Raw genomic sequence first — 15,818 nt, forward strand, 5'->3', positions numbered from 1 at the left:
CCTTAGTGTTATTTTTACATTCATCCTATTTGCAACTTCTCTCAGTCTGACATACATGTCATTTTCTCCCCCCGCTTTTTTCCAAACATCTAGATCTCTTATTTGCTTTTAAGGCTGATATATAACTGGCTTAGTAAGTACTTTTAAAAAGCAATGCAGTCAGGAAAAACACCAGGGCTGGCTGCCTGAGGAGCCCAGAAGGTTACCCAGCATGGTGGTATGGGGGGTGCAGGGCTGTGATTCCATCCTAAGTCAAGCTGAACGGCAAAATCCAACTGAGGAAAGCTCTGTCTGCAGTTCAGGAAAAGCTACAAAGACTTGGAAGGGAGCTTCTTGTAAAGAGTACATTTCTAGCATCCATTAATTTGAAAAGGTGAAGAGACATTCTTTTGTGTAGAATGTGTAGAGAGAAATAACTAATACAGGATATCCTCAAAAGCACTCGCCAAGTTACAAATAAACTATTCAGGACACAGGCATGCAATGTCTGCAATTCCGTTTCTGACTTTTTCCAAAAAGAAGCTAAAATCACTGTTGGCAATGGTTCTGAAATGCAACAGTAATCCATAAATACTCTTTAATTTTCCTGTCATTGCAGAATTAAGCTACTTCCAGCTCACACAGATCTTACCAGGTGTGCTAAATTGATGTCATTATAAGCCATCAGGAAATACCCACAGAGACCTGTAGCAACATTTAGAACTTTTGTTAAACAGCTGTGTGTTATAATTGATTTGTATTATTTAAAACCGCTAAAGCAAGTTATCGCCGGATGTAGAAAAGGGATGACTGAAGACTCCAGGGAGATTTAACTCAGAAGAAAGCCAATCATAGGAACTTCATTTGAGCATTTTAAGGTTATTACTAGAGGAAGTGCAATTAAATCATCACCATTTATCAATTATCATTATAAAATACTATGCAACCTTATCATGTTAATTTATTTATGAGAAGGTAACCAGTTGACTTCTGCTTTTTGCAAGAAAAAATCATCTAGTCAGTAAAAATATCTGGATGCTTTCTCTCTGAAAATGTGCATGACTTTCCACAATAATCAAAAGTAACTAAAAAAGTTCAAATTTTACCTAAAATTTGGTTTTGGCAATTCTTTGCAGCTTAGGCAATGTCCCAGTTCCTGATCTTAGATATATTTTACCATAGAGAGTATAAGCCAAAATATAGTTGTATCAAAAATGTGCACAGGCATGGCACCCACATTTCATAAAATGCATGGACTATAAGTCCCAAATGATTAGTGTAATATCCTGGATCTGGGAGAAAAAAAGGCAGTATGACTTCCTTTTCCTAATCTTCCAACTATTGAATCAAAGTGCAAAATCAGCAGCTAGTTAAAAGTTAAGTAACATTATGCATGGACAGTGCTAAATTCAATTTTTCTTTCCAATGGTGGATTGCTTGTAGAATTTAAAATTTGTATCTATTTTGGAGCAAAATCCTAAAGCTCTTCTTTCTGCTATCCATGTGTACTGAGAGTTCAAGCCTGATTCGGTGAGTTTGCCCAATGACTTGCATTATACGATCTGTGTCCCTGCAGGCAAAGCCTAACCCACATAACAAAATGGGTCAGCAGAAAAGCAGAAAATGAAGAGAAAACTGTGTTTCAATTCAGAACCCTGATTCATTTGAGGGGGAAAAACACTCTTTTTCTTGTAGACCTAACTCTTGCTTTGATCTGAGGCTTGCAGGCTAGTGCTTACAGTATGTTTTTATTATCTTTCATAATTCCTTTGAGAACATTCTGATTTTTACTGCTGTTTCATGTTTGGACTGGCATATGCATCTCTCTCAGTTTACAAGGGGAAGTGTTTGTTGCACCAGTGGTTGCTGCCACTGAAAATACAATAGTGTTGACACTGCTAATTGTACTGATGCTTTCCTCTGCTCTGATTCAGCTCCAGAGATGTACACTTCCACAAACCATGCATTCCTTTGTCTTCTCATCACTTGACTGAATGACCATAAGCAAATGCACCCTCACTGCCTGGTGCCTTTCTGCTTTCATCTCAAATTAAAACTGTAGACCTCTTCTTAAAGCTGCTTTCCCGAAGGCTCTCTCTCGCAGCCATGTGGGAAAGTACATTTTCAATCCAGGAATGCAGCTGAGGCCTTTGGACCAAGTCCAATACTGATGTAAAGCAGGCTAACCTCACTGAAGTCAGTGGAATTCAACGGCCTTGAGCCACAGGTACACAGTCTTCAGGGAGAAGGTGTATATACAAATGGTGTAGAAAAAAAAGTGAAGTAATTCCAAATTATGTAGTGGGATTGCTCGAGGATCTTAACTTCTCTAGCTTCTGCTGCCTGCCAGCAGTTCCACTATTGTGCTATCAGCCTGAGGCACAGTCTATATTACTCTAGGATAAACAGTTTATTTAACTTATCTCCTTATTTAATGGATAGTCACCTTGATGTTATATTCAATAGTATTTTGCTGCTATAACTTCGTTAATTTCTCCAAAAGGTTTTTCCTTACATCTTTGTCACTGGACTCACATTGGCTGAATTGGCTCTGGAGAGGTGTCACAGAGACAACAGGTTCAGCACTCCACACATTTCACCACCCATAAAACCTATTTCTGCAAGCCTTTGTGTGTATGTATCTCACACACATCTCTAGTTATGAGATGCAGGACAGTTTTACTTTACTGTTCCTTAAGAGGCAAAAATAATCCCTGGGTGGGAGTGACCTGGTTTTCCTTTTGGCTTCCACCACTCTGATTTTACACATTCCAAACATATTGTTTATGCTTTATTCTCAGTAGTACTGCACTATGATTTATTACCTATACAGAGCTGTAGGTTCTTGCAGTGCTCTGCAGATGAATAGAAAGAGACTGTGCTTTCCACAGAGGAGCTTGAACGTGGCTTCAGGCCACAGTAAGCGTAAAGAAGGCTCTCAAGTGCACATAGCAGGTTCTCCCATACATTTTTGCAGGTGGGAATATAAACTACCCACAAGCCAGAACAGCTTAGCTGGGAAATACCAGAGATGTCAGCCCTAAAGGATACCTACCATCTTACCGCAAGGTTACTGGTCTCTGTCTACTAGGAATGCAAGAAGGTGGATGCAGTGAAGGCAAAGCTAATTAAATCCTCTGCCTCTCTATGCAGAAACAGTCATGATTCAGCTACGCATCTGAAACTTCAGCTATAAATCACAAAACTTTACTGAAAAATCTGAACTGCAATACTTTCTTGTGCAGGAAATCAGTTATCTGCTCCCATATTACATTATTTTATTAAAACCTAATTTTCTCATCTTCATTCTGCAGTAGAGAAGTCAGGTAATTAATACTTTATGTAAAAGCGTGTATTACAAGTATCTGCAAACTCACAACTGGAATTCAGACATGCATAGCAAACATCAGAAAACCAATGCTCGTTAGGTTCTCAGGGAGCTGTTATAATATAAATAATAGTCCATGGCTGCAAAAACATGAATGCTGCTTGCAATCCCATGATTGAGCACCATCTACAAATAGGCATCCTGTAATTAAATTGTATTAGTTGAATTAAGGAAACACCTGTAGAACTCAGCTAAGGTTACATTCCTGTTGTGCCAGCTGCTGTGGTAAGAGACCTGTGTACCTGGAAACAACTAAAATCAGAAAGTCAAGGAAGGAAAGGGAAGGAAGAAAGGACACATTAGTAGCTTTGTCTGATGATAAAAAATTCACACCTAGAGTTTCCATTCTTTGTCCAAACTTACCATGGAGGCCTGGGGCCAAGGGAAGAAACCAGAGCAACCGACTCAGCTATGAACATCTCACTCTTCCTTGAACAAGTTTAACTGTTTTCAAGAGAGCCATCATGACAAGTCTGGGAACGGTTGCTGAAATGATCTGGTGATTTTAAAACCACTTTAAATAAAAGTGATTTGAATAGCTTTAAAAGAAGGCAGTGCTATCACAGTTTACTAATCTGCTTCCTCTTGCAAAACACAGCATTCATTAACTACTGATTCTTAAGGACATTAGCCAGCAATAACTTGTTACTTGACTGAGAGACCAATTTTCTATCCTTCAATCCTAAGGATTGAAAGTCTATTTAAAATTGAAAATTACACAGTCTTTTTTGGTAATTTGATTAATAGACAATCTGTGAAATGTTACATTAATATATTTTACTTATATAAATAAGTCTACTCTTGTATTTACCCAAATCCACGATTACTCAGAAACTGCCTGAAGTTTTCAGGATTGGCTTTGGAAAAGTATTTTAAATAAAAGATATTGTCACATTAAGTCTTACATGGTGAACACCTCTATAACCTTCAAAATCCAGGACTGAAACTATTGTTGGTAACTGGCTCAGCACAACCTCAGTTAGACTTTTATATATTTTACATGTGTCCAAGAGGGGAATAAGGCCATTGAGGATTCAGGCATATATTGCATTCATCAATTTTGTAAAGGACCAGTGGTTTCTCACCTGCTGTGTAATAGTGTCCCAGGGCCCCTCCAGCAGACGAGTCTGGTAGCATGCATGAACACTTTTCCATATTTCATCCAGAGTTAAAGGTCTTCCATCTGGGCGGAGGGGAGGAAACAACCACTCACAGTCAAAGCTCTTAAGCATGCTATATCTTGAATACAGAATAGCAAAAGTAAATCTGAAAATACTGATTATCTGGAAGAAGATGGAAAAAATAACAGCAAAATGTGATTGAGCCCCTTCCGACCCCGTAACTCCAAAACAGCGTTGCTCAAATCCTGACTGAAGGTGCATATAAAACTACCCTAAATTCCCTGTTCACCTTTCTTCTCTGTCACCTGAGAGTAACAACTTACTGTTCTGGTTGTAAGGTGTGAAGTTAAACTAATTTTGTAAAACACTGCTTGGGTAAGATAAATTTAAAACCACTAAATAATATCATAAACAGTTATCTCACATAAATACACACAATTCATAGCGAGAGAGTGGAAAACATCTAAGGAACAAAATTCTGCAAACTAAAGTTTACTGCATTTTGGTAACCTACATGACCATAATTTTTTCTTGACCTGCATTTATATAGCATTGTTGCATCAGGTTTTTAGTTGTGATGTTAGAATTATGCCAAGATATTAGTGTCAACCACTTAGAAAATAAGCATGTTAATTTTTACTGAATATTTGTTTTTGACAAACAGCAATAGAATATTTTTATATACTTTCAATAAGTAGATTCATCTTGGCATTTATTAGCTGTCAGAAAACATTACCCTGTGATAAATAGTTTTATTCTACTGACATTTTCATGTCTGTAAAATGAACAAGATTTATTCACCCAATTAACATTTGAATGCCATGTTTAGATATAAGTTAAAACCAGCTGCCTACAGCCTCTGTTTTATCTTATTTTCCGCACATATTTATCAAAAAGCACCAAGTTCTGATCTTATATAAGCACCATATAGCAGAAGCATGTAGCAAATAAAGTATCTGAGGGGGTAACAGCATATTAACTAGCTATACTATGCCATCCTTATGAGCGTGAGACTTGTCAGACCATCATGCCCTCTGTCTTATGATGGCAGACACCAGCACTGTGCTGGAGATGGTCTAACATTGATTAAGAAATTTGTTACAAGAGCCTAAGTTAACTTAAGAAGGATGCATTTATGCTCAGATCATCTGTGTGCAGGTAATACAAGATGCCATGCATACTTGCAATTTTCTGTTTTCTATTCAACCTGCAAAGAGAATCCAGAGAAAGTCCAAACATAAAATTTAGAACAACACACATTCTAATGCAAAATTTGATTTGCCACTCTAGATTTTGTTCTGTACAACCTTCTTTGTATCTGTGAGTTTTTATAATAACACTTGAGCAAATTCAGATCGTACACATGGAATGGATTACTCTGACTCTAACTGTTAATCTCATTGCCAGAAATGATCAAATATTACTGAACCATTAATCATATTACAGTTAAAATTGAGTTTTGTCTTTACTTCACGGATTTTATTACTTCATGTATGAGAAGCACTGTATCTTCCATCATATTTCAGTATAGAACTATTTTCATTTCAGAGAAAAATACAAATATATCCAAACTGAAAGTTTCACTTCACATCAGAGTGAGGTCACAGGCAGTAAAAAACTTCAATAGTTAATATAGAGTAATTCAAGTGTTTCACACAGGAATAAAAAATTGATCTAGGCATTCTGATTATGCACTTATATACTGAAATATGCTTGGACTTAAATTTCCCTACATTTTTAATCTTCTGCACTATTTTAATATATTTCACTAAGCTTTAAATGAGTTTGAATTAAGTCTGTTTTTTAAACTGAGTAAACTTTCATACATGCTCCCAAGTATTGTGTTCCTGTAAATTCTTATTTAACTGACTAGCTCAGTTTTCTAGATGGGAGGCCAGATGCAGCAGGAAAGAGTAAGTTATCAACACTTAAAATGGATGTGAGGTTCAGCTACATAGCTGGGAACTGCAGGACCCTTGCAAAAAGAGACAGGTGGATGGACAGTTTCCCCATCCTCTTTTGTGGGATGAATACCTGAAAGCCTGGTGTTTTCTCTCTCCATTAAAAAAAAAAAAAACAACCAAAAAAACCAAATACACCAAGATCTTAAAACGATTCATAGAAGGACTGTTTGTTAGAAAGCATCTGGGGAAGAAGAAGAAAGAGTTTGGAGCTTTTGCAGTCTGTTTTGGTTTTGTTCCTGTTTCAGTGTCAGAAGATAAGTGTGGACGATAAAAACCATTTCAGGTAATCTGGCTGGAAGCATGTTTTAAAAATCCTCGGTTTGTGTGACTTTGGTCATCTGCTTAGGATAATATAAGTGAATCCATTTTATTCGCAAGCTCCCAGATTTGCACAAAACACACATCTGTATTCTTCGGGCATTTTTGGACCCCTTTTTGTGGGGCTGCCAGCATTCACATGTTTAGCAGCCCCTGTTACACATTCTTGCTACCCACTGAGACCTCAAATATCCAGCTGGGCTGACAGAGCAGTCTGTAATTGTTGCTGCTAGCAACACGGGGCCACTGTGGCACCTGCTGAGCCAAGCAGCCTCTCTGCTTCTTGTCTCATTCTTTCCTGTGATGGAGCTGAACTCAAAAAGTTGAGCCAGAAAAAGAAGGCTACAGCAGCATCAAGCCAACAGAAGTGGCAGGAGAGGAAGGCAGAGGCTTCAGATTCACCCAGCAATACATTTACTCATCATCCACCCATGATGACACAGCTGCTGAGGTGCTTGCAGCTTGTCCCAAGTCTAGCTGGGAGTAGGTATGCAGACAGAAGTGAAAGTTTGTGGTTATATGTACATTTTGTATAATTCACCTCATTAAATAATTACAGGGTGAAAGGAAATGTACACCACACAGCAACAGCTGCTTGTGGGTCATGCCAGATTTACTGTACCTTTGTCTGAAGCTCCATGCCCATAATGACACAAATCTGGCAGGCAACACATCATCAGCTCATCAATACTAACCCAGGCTCTGCAAAATGCAGACTCTGAGACAATAAACTTGACATCTACCCAGCAAGAAAGGCCGAAAAAGCCTGGGAAGTAACCAACTAAGATTTTTGTTAAGAGAAAGGAGATAAAGGATAGAAGCCAAGAACTCCTAAGCATGGGTTCTGTCTCTGCCATTAATTAACTATGGGCTCGAATCAACCAGTTCATCTGCCTTAACAGGCAAGAACAATTACAGCCTTTCTAGCCCACACTCAGATTTTTATTATTTAAACTGTCTAGACTATAACAAACTTTTCTGAGAAAAGCTTCTTCATGGTCCACTTGGGGTTAACTCATTTACATATTCTGTTTTCTTGATGTTTACTGAGGGCTTTTAATAAATTCTTAGATTTCCAATTAAAGATTATTTGACACTTTTGGTGAAATGGTGCACAAATTGTTTTGAGGCTTCATTCTGGCATACTTTCCAAAGAAATACTTTTAAGAAACCATTGCCACAAAAGAAAAAACACCCTTACAGCTTAGGAGAATATCTGATTATACAGATTATTCTATTTTACTTATGTCCAAAGCCACAATAAGACCAGTTCATATGGGACATGGTCTTAGGAGGAGCTATCTTTCTGAGAAAGGACATAGTGGTTACATGCTTTTGAGTTCAGGGAGTAAGTCTGTATTCTGGGAAGTGCATCAGTCAGGCCCAGTATGGTTAAGAATACAGAAAGTCATGCCTTCAGGGTTGGAGGAAGTTACATTATCTTACAAGCTCACTCTCTCTAACCACTGATTAGCATGTTTTTTATTGGCACGGATCTATCTGTATGTCAGAGAGTTAGACATATTTTGAGCAGGTCAACTTGAAAATCCCATTCCTTCTCTCTTTCCTAGAGGAGTTAGGCTGCAGTCCTTATTGACTCCTATTCTGCCCTTTCTTTCCAGTGCTTAGCCAGCATTCATGATTCTTCCTCTACCTTTGTAGGAAAAATAAGACAGAAGTGTGAGACAAGCCATTATTTTCTTAATGTGCAGGGTGATTCCTGAGTGATGCCTGTGTCCACCTGTGATTATGTTGCTGCTACCTCACTATCAGTGCAAGAGGTTTTTGAACGTATGGCTTCAGACAATGACAGTTCAGGAAAAGACCAAAGTTCCTTGACATCATAAAGACTAAGAAAAGGGGAAAACACTCTGCTGATTAAAGAAAGCTTACTGGACCTAGCCCAGCCCATCTGGCTGATGCCAGCATTGAACGGGAAGGCTAATTGCCTATACCATCTGTCTCTAGGAGGGCTAATTGCTGACATCAGATACCAGCAGGGGTTCACGCATTTCTTCAGCTACCTATTTGGTAGTCTCAGAAGCCAGAGAAAGAAAGAAGGGCTCCCATTTCCAAAAGGTATGGCATGCCTGAGACTGATTTTGGAGAAATGACACCTAGTTCTCCGAGATTCTGAGGTACTGAGGACCACTGCCTTGAGCTCCTGACACAGACTGGGACTTCAGTAGGTCTGAATTTAGGAATATATGCCACATGGGAAGTATCACGAGGTAATGAAAAATGTTTCTTACATGTATATATACGTAGCCTAAAAATACCTTCTTGTAACCTATAATGTTCCCAAACATCTTTCCAGACAGTCATCACACTGAATCGTTATTTTCAGCTGAAGGATTTGCCCTTGCACAGAACAAGATCTTCCCTGTAAATCTATACCCAGAGACTACCAAAAAGTTTAGCTGTCTCTCAAAGTGGTTCAGGTCTGTTGCAATTAAAATTTCAACCCCTTATCTTGCACTACATTACATATCAAACTTCACCTCACCAAAAAAAGAGGTCTAAAGATGAATTCCAGAAAATAAGTTATTTCATCCAATTTAGACAGCAGAAAGGATAAGGATACAATGCAACTTTTGCCTTTCTGCAGGAGGAACTGATCTGTAATGTCTGAGCACAACTGCTAGCAGAGAGGATTGAAACTGGATGTCCTCACTGACACAAGCTCCTGAATATGCCAACCACACTGAAGATGACAGGAAAATCTCCCCAGCAACACTATTGGAAGCCTTTTTCCTAGAAGGGACTGTGAGAGACCAAGTCAATGAAAACTGGACTCACATACGATGGGAAAAAGGCAGGATTTAACTGTTCTAGAAAAGTTTTTAGGGAGTCTACTTGGAAGAGCACAGATTTGGACAGGCTGGCACCAGTTGCTATTATAACATATGAAGTGAGGAAGTGAATATTGCAAAACAAGCAAAACTACTTAGTCAGGTTGAAGAGAAGAATTATTATTTCCTAGGCAGGCCTCAAGGTGTAATGGCCACTTAACATACTGCCAGAGAAGAAGCAGAGTTTTGAATTCAAATTCTGTGCCCTGCTGCTGGGAAAGGCAAGACGGGGCAGGGCTGTGGAAACACTGAAAGGATTATAGCTCACCTTCAGCTCCTTCAAAAAGCTCTAATTAACATGAGGATCAGTATGGACAGGATTCAAGGGGAACCATGAACAACTCACAAGAGACTTGTGAGGAACTGATTCTGTTACTTTATCTACAAATAATGGCAGGAATTTAGACAGGGAAATTGATGTAGGTCTCAGAAGATTCTTCCCTGATTATTTCAGATGAGGAATGCAGTGAATATTACTAGTTGTCTGAGAAACAAGGTGAGGAGCCTATCACATGAAGACTATTACCTCAAAGGAAAAAAATGTCAGGGCATTACCTACAGTTTTCCTCATACAGGTTCAGGACAAGACAAAAGATACTTTGCTCAGATATCCCAAGTGATTGTGAGTGAGTGTCATCTGCATGTTCCTGAAAAACCCACGCTGAGACCTTCAGACAGCATGGCACAGGCAGGCAAATAACTTGCAGGGATGACAGAATTTTTCATTTTCAAAAGTAAGCTATCCGTAAGTATGATCAGAGAATACAAGCTCAAAACATTATAGGAAAAGTACTATTGCCAGCATTTTGTATCCTTCTCTCTTCAAGAGTCAGAGAATGTTAAATGTTAAAAGAGAACGTTAAATGCTGAAGAAAACCCAGGTGACTTTAGAAATTATCTTAAAAGTCCTTGTTTTCCATCGTGAAAGGTTCCCCAGAAATGTTTTAAAACATAATTGTACTTGCAGGAACAATTACAGTTTTGTACTGAAAGGGGAGCTGTTGGCACATAATACTATGATTGTGCATTAGATCATCCACTAGCTTCTGTAATATCCACTTCCAGCTATAAGGAGTCATGTTTCAACACCTCCGATTCCCTGATGCTGACAAGCTAAACAACTTGTTTTGTCTCTGGGAGCTCTTCTCTGGTGATTAACTGCTTATGGTGAATACTAATTATATGAAAGTACAGTACAGTAGAAATAGTGTCCTATTTCCTCTACCTGCAGTGTCTCCATCCTCTTCTGTAGAGACAGTGCACTATTAATTCAGCTAAAACCAAGAAGATGACATTTTTCAGGACCACAAATAGGTTAATCTGTCTCTTCCAGCAAAACTTTCTTTATCTTCCTGTCTGCACAATAAGTTTAAAGGCAAAACATTGCACATTTGTAAATGCTTGTAATAATTCTAGAAATGTATTTGCAGCAGGATGTGTGCAAATGAGTTCTGTTGGTGGTAAAGGCAGAGCAATGTCCCCAATTCCCCATGTCCCAGTTTGAAAATTTACCCCAAATTATCCATTCCTGAAACTGCACCTCAGACTAAAATTTTTCCACCAGGGAGTCTATGAGAATTTGTTCTTCAATTTTAAATCTAAAGTGCCTTTTAAAATGCTAACACTGCAAAATTAGAAACCATTAAACAATATAAGGCAGAGAGTGATTAAATCTACCAAACACATTCAAAGCAGCTTAAGCTACTTTTTAATTAAAAAGGAAAAGATATCACTGGCAACATTCAGACATCTTTATCTAGATAAAGTTAGGAGATTATTCAAAACACAGAAGATGCTGATGCTACCATACAGGAGACTGAATGAAATGACTAGAAGATTTCAGTCCCTCCACCCTAGGTACACAGTCTTCGGGCAGAGAGGAACAGAGCACATCCAGTGCTGCAGCGTGATCACTCTATGGTTGCTGATTAAATAAGTGACACTAACAGCAGCCTTGGAGGGAGGCTGTGTGTTCCTCCTTCCTTCCTGACAGGATGGTGAGTGAAATCACAGTGGCTATAGCAATTGAGTAATGGGTAACAAGATGTACGTATTAGGGAGGAAAGAAGATCAGTTAGTGTTTCAAGAGCCAGTTTTAATAGATAGAAAAAGGCAATATCTTATTGGTATTATTTTACTTTTTTTTAAGCAGCAAATTTAAATAGCAAACAGCATACACTTTTAAAGGCACATTTAGACCCCAGCCTTGTGGCTCAAATTCACGCTCCAGAGAAAGACACAGTTCTGCTGAAGCACTGTAATTATGTCCACTTATTTTGCAGCCAAATTCAAACCTGCAGCTTTAAGTTTTTGTATTCACTTAAAGAACAAGAAAAATGACCAGCAGTTTTAGTCAACCACAGGCAAGATGCCAGGAGCCAAAGATCAGCATCCTTCAGGCTAAGATGATATCAGGTACTCCAGGCTCCTGAAGCTCTGTGTCGTGAGTATTACAAAATTTACTGGTGAACAGCTTCATCTCTTACTTTGTTATTACATATGATCATTACTCTGCTCCTCAATTTAATACAAAATCTGTGGTTTTAACATCTATTGCATCCAACATATTTTTACTCTGGCCTTTGTCTAATAGAAGATTGGTCTTACCTAAAAAGCATGCCCTAAAATAAAGCACAGGTACTTGGTAGCTGCTGGAGTACAAGACATGATATTCATAGCGAATCACTTCTTCTGTCGCACAAACTCCAGCTTCTTGAATATCATCCAAAGACTCCTAAAACAACAAACACGAACACAGTAATACATTGACTTTTGTATTTGTATCAAGGGAAAAGTAATTACTACTATTGTAATAAATTCAATAAATATAAAGAACAGAAATAATGGCAATCACCCCTTTCACAGCACTACTCATGTAAATTCCCGAAGGAATTTTTCAATACTAGCAAGAAAATCACAAAACTCCAAAACCTACAAAGACATCTTACAGACTTACTTCCACACCCTGTGAACTATGTGTAAGCATTTGCAGAACTGAAGTCTTTCTAAGTGCAGGCTGCTTTTGTAAGCAAAAGGCAGAAGCTCTCTAAAATCTTTATGGCACAATAACTGGTAGGATAAGGTGACTACAGCTGCATCGCTCCTCATTACCTTTAGAATAGACCATTTTAAAAGTGTATCCTTAAATAATCTGGTTTTGCTTGCCAGAAGACAAATTGAATGTATCCACCAAAAATTTTTTGCTCTACTTTCTTTAAAGGCTTTTTGCCAGAGGTTGTTTTTGCTGATAATACGTCTAGAACTGAGATGATTTTTTTCCTGTTAATGTATATTTCAGGTGTAAAGTAATTACAGTTTATTGTAGTTTTGAAATAAATCAGAAGAGATGGAACTTACTGCACTGAGATATACCCCAGTTGCAGCATAAACTTCCTAACATTTCAAATTAATACTCAAACAGTCCTAAGCACCCAGTTTTGACTTTTCTAAAAATTGTCGATATTCAACATCTCTGAAAATGGAATCATTAAATTAATAATGCCATTAAGACTAAAAGTTAGAACAAACTTTCCAAGAAGACACTATGGGTGTGGACTTGTTCAGTTTTCAAACCCCCAAATTTACATGCATGAACTAAGCAACCATAATGCCTCACAGGTTGGGTGTGCATTTCACAACTTGACTATTGCCAAGCAACTGTGAATATTGGCTTACTGTCTCTGTCCAAGCAAAATAAAAAAGATTGAACAGAAAAGAAGAACCAGCATCCTTTGAACACTATGCTGGTTTAACACACAAGAAATTTAAAGCTATTTTGCATTTTTATCTCACATCCTTAAATCAACTCAGCATTGAATCGATCTATGAAGAGATATAAGAACTGATAAACTGTAAGAGTAATGACACACAAAATACTTTCAATTTTTTTTGATAGCCCACATAAAAGTGATTTCCCCCAAATTTAGTGTATTAGACAACCAGATGCTGCTGAGGGACATGGATAGAAGATCACAAATGGAAAGCCCAGACCTTGGGAAGCTACAGACCAAGGTACTGTAAATATATTTTTGGACATTAAATGAGAAAATCATAGATGCTCACAGAAGAGAAGGTTTCTGGGAAATTCTGGACAGCTGCAGGAATGGTTGATTTTACCTTATCAGGAAACAGATACCTAAAGCACTGAAAGGAAATGTTAAAGAAAGTGCTCTCTATGTTAACCTAGTTTTAAAAACTGAGTGTGAAGGGATACTAAAGACAACATGCCAGAAGGGACAATGATGATTACTGCATCTGACTTCACAGGCCTGCTAAAGTTAGGTATGCTATGCCCAGTCCCCATGTAAATGCGTAACGGACAAGTTCTTTTCCTCTTCACACATGTCATACCCTCTGATCAGATGTGAGATACAGATAAAAAAAAAATCTCTTGAGGAAAACAGAAATTTCTTGTCTATCGTAAGCTGAACTTTCTTTAAAACAGATCCATTTTCAGTGCTTTAGTGAGAATAGTAAAAGAAAGAAGAGCAGCAGCCTGTGGGAAAAGAAAACAAAAAACGACTACAGATTGGCTTTCAAATTCGTAGGGGTGGGAAAGAGAAAGAGTCTGTATTCGGAACTAAATTTATGTTAAAATTTACAAAACCCTTCTGGATCAACCTCCTGGAATCAAAAGCATACTGCTTTACAGACATTAATGTTTTGTCAGGTATTATGGCCTTGCCTGTTGCTTAGTCACTAGCTTACCTTGCCCTAAAAAAATACTTCTCCTGGAAATGGCAAGACTACATATTCATGTTTTAAATACTATTGTTCTAGAAAAAAGCTGTATGTATACACATACTTCTCTCTCCTGCTTTCTGTATGTAAAGGTATAATGACTGTACACCCTCACATAAATAATGATATCTTTCAGAGAGCAGAGTATGTTTGGACACATTTATTTGCATTATCCTGGATTTTTTTGACTGGTAGTTTAGGCAGTTTCTGAAATCAAGCATTCAGCTGAACGCAATGCTCAAAGAAGCTTTGAAATTGACATTCTTCTGCTCTGTAACAAGATGGACTTCGGTCTACTACAAAGTTCCTACACTTATTCAAAATAAGTTTCTGATACTCAGATCTCTTATTCTGCTGTTTCTAGTGACAAGCGGGCACACGGCATTTGTGATCTGCATACAAAGGGAGATAGCTGAATCCTTCTTAGGGCTACCTCTAATCCCCTTTCCTTTCAGCAAACAGCAGATTCAAGATTTCTTACATAAAAAGATACAGCACTGATGTGTAATCCTGTACTTTACAGTCTCTGTAAGTACAACGCACAGTATTTATGCAGGGGAAGTACATTTTGGAGCCTAAAAGTTTTGATGGTATCTCTCTAGCTGATGAGATGAACTTTGCTGATGAGATGAATAAATGAGTACAGTCATTTTAGGCGATCTTTGGAACATCTAAAAATCCATGCATGGCTGAATAAAGCCATGGATCCTCAGAGAGTTTTATATCAGCCCAAAAGAAGAGACTTATTTTTCACTTTTTAACCAACTACTGATAAAGCCATAAATATAAAACACAGGCTTAACATAAAAAAAACCCCACAGAATTTTATTTTTATATATGTCTTATGATAGCCTATTTAAATATTTTCAAGTAATTGTTCTAGTTTCTTTTTATGTATACTGTTGTTCTACCTCTTTTTGAGCTAATGCTGAATTTTAGTTACTGTAATAGACAATATTGAAATCAATTTTCACTTCAGAAGATTCCATAACTGCTGCAAAACATTCATACATGTACACACATCACAAAGCAAATTCATAATTTTGCTTAGACCTTGTAAAGACAAAACAAACATATCTGCATTAAAAAAAATAATTAAAACATTAACAAAAAAGGAGTTTTGACCAAATTGCAATCATTAAAAATGCTATGAAGTAATTTGATTTCTCAATTTTTTGTTTCTGCTTCGCAAATTTGCTTGCATGCTTGCCATGCTTCAAGTTAAAACTGTGAATCCAGGAACTGTTTCCTAAACAAATTGGGAAGTTGTCATCAGGAAGCATCTGCTCCTCTATTGCTCTCACGTAAAATCATTCTCATGCTGGACTACTGAGCAGATGTTTAAAAGCAATGTATGTATTAGAAAAAAGATAAGCAGCAACTACCTAATTAATTATTAGTTCCATCATAAATGAATTATCACTAATTTTAGTTGATACAAAATCGTTCTCAACCT

At 37.7% G+C, this 15,818-nt stretch overlaps 1 protein-coding gene across 1 annotated transcript in view; it reads right to left on the reverse strand.

Moving 5' to 3' along the window:
- ATG10 (autophagy related 10) overlaps positions 1-15,818 on the reverse strand; it is a 78,933-nt gene that overhangs the window by 16,344 nt on the left and 46,771 nt on the right. Inside the window, exons 7-8 of the mRNA XM_010578058.1 lie at positions 12,230-12,353; positions 4,453-4,550 (exon numbers count right to left, since the gene is read on the reverse strand). Coding sequence (XP_010576360.1) covers positions 4,453-4,550; positions 12,230-12,353 — 222 coding nt within the window. The remainder of the gene's footprint in view (positions 1-4,452; positions 4,551-12,229; positions 12,354-15,818) is intronic.

The sequence above is a fragment of the Haliaeetus leucocephalus genome, unplaced genomic scaffold (assembly GCF_000737465.1).
Source record: "Haliaeetus leucocephalus isolate CR32 unplaced genomic scaffold, Haliaeetus_leucocephalus-4.0 Scaffold598, whole genome shotgun sequence".
Classification (NCBI taxonomy): domain Eukaryota; kingdom Metazoa; phylum Chordata; class Aves; order Accipitriformes; family Accipitridae; genus Haliaeetus; species Haliaeetus leucocephalus.